Raw genomic sequence first — 8,786 nt, 5'->3', positions numbered from 1 at the left:
AGCTACTGTTCCTTATATAGTCCCCTGTAGCTACTGTTCCCTATATAGTCCCCTGTAGCTACTGTTCCCTATATAGTCCCCTGTAGTTACTGTTCTCTATATAGTCCCCTGTAGCTACTGTTCCCTATATAGTCCCCTGTAGCTACTGTTCCCTATATAGTCCCCTGTAGCTACTGCCCCCTATATAGTCCCCTGTAGCAACTGTTCCCTATATAGTCCCCTGTAGTTACCGTTCTCTATTTAGTCCCCTGTAGCTACTGTTCTCTATATAGTCCCCTGTAGCTACTGTTCCCTATATAGTCCCCTGTAGCTACTGCTACCTATGTATTGTCCCCGGTAGTTTATGTTCCCTATATAGTCCCCGGTAGCTACTGGGGACTATACACAACGCAGCCCACGGTAGAAGGGAAAAAAAAACATTCCTTACCTGTCCCGTTCCAGCTACATCCTCCAGCGGGCGGGAGTGAAACATAAAGTCGTGACACACACATGCGTATTGCAGACTACTGTCTCTATCTGAAGTCTGGGAGATATGTTGTTACATGACCATAAATAAAAGTTATGACTGATTATTGGGGACCCTACCCAGGCTTGTGTCTAGTTGTTTATTTGTTTCCCATTTTACCTTTATGGACACTGACCACCAATGTGGGCACAGAACATGGAATGTAATATGTGGACCTGGGATGGAGTCAAGGGCCACACCTAAGGCTGCTGTAATGTGTTGGGTTGACCACCTCAGCTCTATTAGATACTATGAACATGCATAAAGAGGCTCAGATACACTGCTACTTGATGGACACCGACTTCTTTATTAGTTTCATTCAAGGTGTTAAATGTCAAAGTTTCCATTAGAAGTCAGGGCAATAGTCTTACATGTGGCCCTGATGATGATGATGATGATGACGATGATGATGGGCCCTTGACTCACGAAGAGTCGTCCTCCAGCAATCAGCAGATCAAAAACCCCAGGGATCCTCTAGGGAACCATGACTGAATGACTGCCCTTCCCATGGGCTGTGGAGGGAAATGGTGGAATGTTCTGTAGAGGAAGGATCATGCAGCAGATAACTCACTTGTTCCATGAATATATCTAACTGCAGAAAATCCAGTAATTGCAAGTCCATTATTGAGGACAGAGACCGAGCCCGGAATCTGCCTCGAAATGCAGCAGATATATAAATTGTTCCATGAATATATCTGTCAGCGGAAAGTCCAGGAAATGTCATCCACATTGGTGAGAACAGAGACCGAGCACGGAATCTGCCTCTTGATGCAGCAGATATATCAGTTGTTCCATGAATATATCTGACTGCGGAAAGTCTAGGAAATGTCATCCTCATTGGTGAGAACAGAGACCGAGCCCGGAATCTGTCTCTTGATGCAGCAGATATATCAATTGTTCCGTGAATATATCTGACTGCGGAAAGTCTAGGAAATGTCATCCTCTTTGGTGAGAACAGAGACCGAGCCCGGAATCTGTCTCTTGAAGCAGCAGATATATCAGTTGTTCCATGAATATATCTGACTGCGGAAAGTCTAGGAAATGTCATCCTCTTTGGTGAGAACAGAGACCGAGCCCGGAATCTGTCTCTTTATTGCAGCAGATATATCACTTGTTCCGTGAATATATCTAACTGTGGAAAGTCTAGGAAATGTCATCCTCTTTGGTGAGAACAGAGACCGAGCCCGGAATCTGTCTCTTGATGCAGAAGATATATCAATTGTTCCATGAATATATCTGACTGCGGAAAGTCTAGGAAATGTCATCCTCTTTGGTGAGAACAGAGACCGGGCCCGAGGACCAATACTTCCTTTCAGGGGTCACTGCTTTAGATCAGGAGATGGTTAGACTCTGTTCCTCAGTTTATCCTTTACAGACCTCTGGTGACATAGAGGATCCTGGTTTGTCTCATTGGTTGGGTCATGTCCGGTTGTAGGTCGGGGCCATCTCTTGGCCCATCATAGACTCTTCATGTCTTCCTTGAAAGACATGGAGTCACTAGTTGATCTTTTTCGGGAAGCCTGTGATCCTGCCATTCTGCAGGCAGCATATTAGATGGTCTCTCATTATCTCCTGCTGGTAAATTACTGTGGGTTCACCATCTTCTGCCAGAAACTCAAAGGCAAATGCAATAGTGAATACCCCACAGTCATAGCTGTTCCTCTGCTGATCCACTTTGAGAAATTTCAGGTGATTCAGAGGCTCATGGACCATTACACTGTAGATATTATTAATCTGCTCACAAATCGATGGAGGCAAATTGTTGATATTCATGCTGTCGGCCACCAGGATCTCGCCACTTTTGAAGCAGGTTGTCAGCCAGTGCTCCCTCTCCTCATCATAGTGGATTTGCACAGCCTTAGTTATTACGCAGTAACCTGGCACTAGAAGAGCAGCGGGGGTCTGCAGGCCATCAAAGTCTGGAAATTGACACTGCAGGAGCTCTTGAGCCATGGTGATGATGTCATCGTCCAGCTTGGCACTTTCCCCTTTGCTCCTCAGGATGTATAACTGCTCTGGAGACAGGTTGTTCATGTTCTGCTGTCTCCAGGGATCAGGCATCTCCACTTGGGGTGTCCCCAGCTCCGGGCTTCCTAAATCTTTAGTAGATGGATAAGAAATGTCTTCTACTTTAGCTCTTTTGGCTGGTGGCATTGTCCCGGGCTGACCGTCCTCGGTGCTTAGCGCTTTTCTTTTACGACTGACTGTAGGAGCTTCACCAGGTGCCTTCTTGTCCAATATTTTAAGTCTCTCAAGATTTAAATAGGAGACATCACCCTTCACTGCTGCGTCTTGTTTTGGACGATTCTTTATATTGGTTCGTCGCTCTTTGATCTTTTGTCTTTTTTTAGCAGGTGGTGACTGATGGACAAGAAATAGCTCCACAGCATCAATGTCCCGGGGTCTTTTTTGGGGGATCTTCTCAATTTTGTCTCCTAGGGACAGGTCTTGTGGTTGGAGGAGCTTCTCCATTTTGTCTCCTAGGGACAGGTCTTGTGGTTGGAGAAGCTTCTCACTTTTGTCTCCTAGGGACAGGTCTTGTGGTTGGAGGAGCTTCTCACTTTTGTCTCCTAGGGACAGGTCTTGTGGTTGGAGGAGCTTCTCACTTTTCTCTCCTAGGGACAGGTCTTGTGGTTGGGGGAGCTTCTCACTTTTCTCTCCTAGGGACAGGTCTTGTGGTTGGAGGAGCTTCTCACTTTTCTCTCCTAGGGACAGGTCTTGTGGTTGGAGGAGCTTCTCACTTTTCTCTCCTAGGGACAGGTCTTGTGGTTTGTGGAGCTTCTCACTTTTCTCTCCTAGGGACAGGTCTTGTGGTTGGAGGAGTTTCCCACTTTTCTCTCCTAGGGACAGGTCTTGTGGTTGGAGGAGTTTCCCACTTTTCTCTCCTAGGGACAGGTCTTGTGGTTGGAGGAGCTTCTCAATTTTGTCTCCTAGGGACAGGTCTTGTGGTATAAGAAGCCCCTCATGTGCATCATGTACACGTCTTTGATTAGCAGTAAAATCTCCACTTTCGGCAATGGTGGAAGTGGAGTCCATGTCTCCTACTATGTAGGGTTATACAGCCCCATACTATTATTATCTCTCCTCCACCAACTTTACAGTAGACACTACATCTAGAATCTCACCTTTCCACATTATGTTCCAGGCTGCAGCTATTTTGATTTCTAGTGAAAAACAACTAGCAGGAGAAGTTAGCTACTTCCTCCCCCACTGATGTCACCACTGAATTACATCTCCTATTGTTTTTTAACTATAATAAAAAATACATATTTTACCCTTATAGGTTGTAAATTGGGCTTGGCTCCGTCTGACACATCCCTAATGGACAAATAAGTATTTGGTCACTGTGACTACAATATGTTTCACATACCCTCCTATTCATCTTATGGCCTGAGACAGGAAGTAACTAAATTACAGCAGCCATTTGTAGCAGTTATGGGGCCTTCATTTACCCACCCAGGCTTTATAGAAAAGCATAGCCCCTGCTCTCTCCTTCCTTCTCCCTTCTTCTCTTTCTGTCTTTCCACTTCTAAGGTTCTAAATTGAATTCAGTGCAGTGCATGAGCTATGCAAGCCAATGGCGGATCATCATATGGGCGGCCACCCAGGGTCCGAGGCTCCCGGGGGGCCCATGGTCGCCCAAAGTACATTGCAAAATACATTACATGGCAAAAGCCATGACAAAACTGCATTGTGTATGTCCTGCAAAAGGATCTGTAGATATAAGGTCACATGACCTTATGTCTTCAGTTCTGGTTACTGTTTAAAGACCTGCAGGTCACATGACCGCAAATCTCCATAGGGAAGACTGTCAGGTGAGCTGCTATGAAACTATAAGGGGATGGATTAGATTAAGGGGTCTTTGGTCTGTATTTAGGCGGTTTGGTCTGGGGGCCTGTATTAATTTAAGGGGTCTGGGGTCTGTATTTAGGGGGTCTGGTCTGGGGTCTGTATTAGTTTACGGGTTCTGAATTTAGGGGGTCTGGTATGGGGTCTGTGTTAGATTAAGGAGTCTGTATTTAGGGGGTCTGGTATGGGGTCCGTATTGGTTTAAGTGGTCTGGGGTCTGTATTTAGGGGGTCTGGTCTGGGGTCTGTATTAGTTTAGGGGTCGGGGGTCTGTATTTAGGGGGTCAGGTCTGGGGTCTGTATTATTTTATGGGGTCTGTATTTAGGGGGTCTGGTATAGGGTGATTGTTCGGGGGTCTGTATTTGTTTAGGGGTTCTGGTCTGGGGACTGCAATAGTTTAGAAGGTCTGGGGTCTGTATGTATTCTAGGATCTGGTCTGGGGTCTGAATTTATTACTCTGAGTAAAAGGGGTTGTCTGGACATGTGGATAGGTCATCAGTCGGTCTGTGCCCGTACATCCCCTTTAATATATGGTCCTGGGCCTTTGTGTCTGAATTTTTGTGTTTCTATAGAGGCTGGAAATGGCTGCAGAAGCGAAACTCTGCAGTCATCAGAAGTCGCCATAACGGTCTGTGTCTGATGGAGAAGAAAAGAAAAGAGAATGACTCTAATCAGAGAAGACATCACCTGTGAGTCACTGGATCTTAAGAGGATCTGTCCCCTGTCCTGAAATGTCTGTTGTAGGGAATCCTTGTACTCCACATAAAGTCTTTGTGTAATTCTGGACTAATAGACAAATGTGTGTTACCATTCCCATTGTCAGGAGGATGTGTCCCTACACAGTGTGATACTGTCAGCGATGGTTGGAGACTGTCATTATGTAGGGACATAGCCCTTTGACAAGGGGAATCGTAACACCCATTCTTCAATGCTGGCATAGAAAGGTGGTTTTCACTATAGACATTGCAGAGCAGTGGTGGGGAAAGGGGGAACAGCTGGGGGCTTAGGGCCTACTTAATCCGCAACTGATGCCAGCTAGAGGCCCCTATCCTCAGGTGCTACAACTATAGAAAACAAGGTTGTGCAGAATTAACCCAAAGGTAATGTCAATGGAAATAGGGAGGAGGGAAAACTAGAAACAAAATTAAACCAAATGCAAATTCTCTTTTTTTTTTTTTATAATTTTATTTAATACAATCGGTTCTGGTTACAAATAGAAGATGAAAGCAGGGAAACATTTGAAAAGATTGTTTACCCCATGGGCACTAGGGCCCGGGTTCAACTGCAGCCTTTGGATCCTCTATAGCGTCTCACATTTGAATCCCTATTCGCAGAACAATTTAGGCCCGCCCCCAATCCGCTCACAAATCCTACCAGAAACACCCATTTGGGGGCACATTTGCATATGCCCGTCCCCTTTGAGGTCTGTTTCCCGGGACAATTCTGCGATGGGGTGGGAGAGTTTGGGGTTATGGCTACACCACTGAATAACAACAAGGGTTTATATATTGAGGTTATGAATGCTGGAAAATATTGAAAGGGCACAAAATAATTTGGGTTACGAGAATGTTGGTTTGACATTGGAACACAGTGTATATAAAAGCCAGTTGCTACATGTGGGGGGTGGACAGAACTATGGATCTGGACTTGACCAAAATTTAACATTGTTAAAGGACATGTCCACCTAGAAGAAGAGGTTGTCAAAGTCAAATCTGCTGGACAACCGATTTGACCACCATTACAGCTTCCACGCAGGTTGTCACCAAGTTATCCCACACCCTGTACATACATGTGGAATTACTTGCTGTAATGCAATGGATAACTAGGTGACAACCCTTGCAGTAGCGGTAATAGCGGCCATAGTGGTAGTCACCAATCCTCACAGAAACAAAAGAAAATGGTTGTATAGAATATTTAAAAAATTTATTAAAGAGGACAACACGACAATTTAGATTTAAGTTCTTTGTTTTTTATTATTATTATTGAAGAACCTACATTGGAAAAACCAGCCCCTTCCCGCCCTGAAATGACAGATAACAGGGAACAACAGATTAAATTTAACTGCACTTCGTATGGAGATAACATAATATCTAATGAAAGTATTTTCCTAAAGACTTTTTGATGCGTTTTCTCAGTTCCTCATCCCGGATTCCATAGATGATGGGGCTGAGGAACCTTGGGACACAAGTGAAGGCAAAAAAGTTTGTTATTGGCAAGTACTCAATCTTTTTGGGAGTAAATGTTTCCGTTAGTGTTGACAATAAGGAAGACATACACAGAAGTAACTGGAATGCGTGGAGCATGACGGTTTTTCCAGATTTGGAAGCAGAAGATGATTGAGAACTTACTTTGTGGGCCACCAGCATAATCTTGACGTAGGTAAATATGATGACGATTCCCGCCAAGCCGAAACACAAGATGAAGTTGAGGGTCCTTATGACATTTTGAATAGGATTTACCAGTAAGGTATCATGCTTGCAGATGACATAGATATATCGATTTGTTACCGAGGAGAACATAAGAAACAGCTCGGCACCAATCAGGACTATCAGCAACAGCCATATTAATGCATAAGCTAGATTCGCTCTTTTTGTGGTGCACAATTCGGCGTGTCGGAGCGGGTAACAAATAGCCATGTAACGTTCTAGAGCCATGGCCGCCAGGTTGTATGGAGTGACCCTAAATACACTTGATGAAATGGCATACAAGATGAAGCAGATGGGTACAGGGATGTAAAGCTGAGACATTGATGACACGAGCATGAAGAAGGCCAGGAATATATAGAATGTATCGTTCACCAGCATGTAGATAAAGAGCAGATAGCGAGCATTTTCCCGGAGCTGAGGAGTTGCGAAAAAGACATGGAGCATCATGGTGACAAAGTAGATGAAGAAGCAGAACCCAACTATGGACAAGAAGACCAAGGACCATCGTATGAACTCGGTTGTCTTGCTGATGGTGATGGGTACTTGGGTGGTGTTGACTTGAAGGGTGGATGATATGTTCACCATAGTTGGAGCAGAGATGTTATTTCTGCTCACACTGGTATGAGAGAAAGGAAGAAGAGAGTATAAAGCGTACACACCATAATCAATTGCAACCCTAGATGTAGGAGAGTCGAATGTTATTGAACTCTGCTGTACCGAAACTGGTGAGAAACCTAATTAATGAAGAATTTCTCCATGGCCGTATTGGCAGGATTTTAAAAATAAAAAATAAATAGCTACAGCATTTAAATCACTGAACAAATACATTATATTTTTTCTACAGATGGAAATGTAATGAGTGAGAATAATATTAAATACATAAGACATTCCCTTTAATCATGCTTTAATCAAAATGCCAAGATTTCATGGCCATCCCAGAGCGAGCACAATATTTAGGTCAAAAGCAAATTCTTCTGTCATAAAACAAGATGTATCTGGACATCCAAACTTTCCTCTTCAGTGAAGATACATCTGGTGACCTAAACTATACTGTTCTATTAAGATATATATGGTGGCCCAAACTCTCCTGCTCAGATAAGATATGTCTGGTGACCTGAACTTTAGGGCTCAGACTTGTCGAGTAACCTGAACTATAGGTTATGGCAAGATACGTCTAGTGACCTGCACTATACTGCTCAGACAAGATACCTCTGGTGACCTAAACTTTACTGCTCAAACAAGATACATCTGGTAACCTGAACTATACTGATCAGACAAGATACCTCTGGTGACCTAAACTATACTGCTCAAACAAGATACATCTTGTAACCTGAACTATACTGATCAGACAAGATACCTCTGGTGACCTAAACTATACTGCTCAAACAAGATACATCTGGTGACCTGAATTATACCACTCAGACAAGATAGGTCTAGTGACCTGCACTATACTGCTCAGACAAGACACATCTGGTAACCTGAACTATACTGATCAGCAAGATACCTCTGGTGTCCTAAACTATACTGCTCAAACAAGATACATCTGGTAACCTTAACTATACTGATCAGACAAGATACCTCTGGTGACCTAAACTATACTGCTCAAACAAGATACATCTGTTGACCTGAATTATACCACTCAGACAAGATAGGTCTAGTGACCTGCACTATACTGCTCAGACAAGACACATCTGGTAACCTGAACTATACTGCTCAGATAAGATACGTCTGGTAACCTGAACTATACTGCTCAGACAAGACACATCTGGTGACCTGAACTATACTGCTCACACAAGATACGTCTAGTAACCTGAACTATAGGGCTCAGACAAGATATGTCTGGTGAACTGAACTATACTACTCAGACAAGACATGTCTGGTAACCTGAACTATACTGCTCAGACAAGACACGTCTGGTAAACTGAACTATACTGCTCAGACAAGACACGTCTGGTAACCTGAGCTATACTGCTCAGACAAGATATGTCTGGGGACCTGAATTATAG

General features: G+C 43.9%; 1 protein-coding gene across 1 annotated transcript; it reads right to left on the bottom strand.

The window, feature by feature from the left end:
• Positions 1-6,444: 6,444 nt before the first annotated feature.
• Positions 6,445-7,365, bottom strand: LOC142740373 (odorant receptor 131-2-like). The gene has a single exon (XM_075849921.1). It carries the CDS (start codon positions 7,363-7,365, stop codon positions 6,445-6,447), a length of 921 nt encoding a protein of 306 aa, XP_075706036.1.
• Between the last annotated feature and the right edge of the window lie 1,421 nt (positions 7,366-8,786).

Source organism: Rhinoderma darwinii, chromosome 2 (genome assembly GCF_050947455.1).
Source record: "Rhinoderma darwinii isolate aRhiDar2 chromosome 2, aRhiDar2.hap1, whole genome shotgun sequence".
Lineage (NCBI taxonomy): Eukaryota > Metazoa > Chordata > Amphibia > Anura > Rhinodermatidae > Rhinoderma > Rhinoderma darwinii.
This window is presented reverse-complemented; position numbering and strand designations above follow the sequence as displayed.

Bases quoted from the DNA above. Each gene is read 5' to 3' on its own strand.
- LOC142740373 (XM_075849921.1), bottom strand. From the start codon at position 7,365: ATGGTGAACATATCATCCACCCTTCAAGTCAACACCACCCAAGTACCC.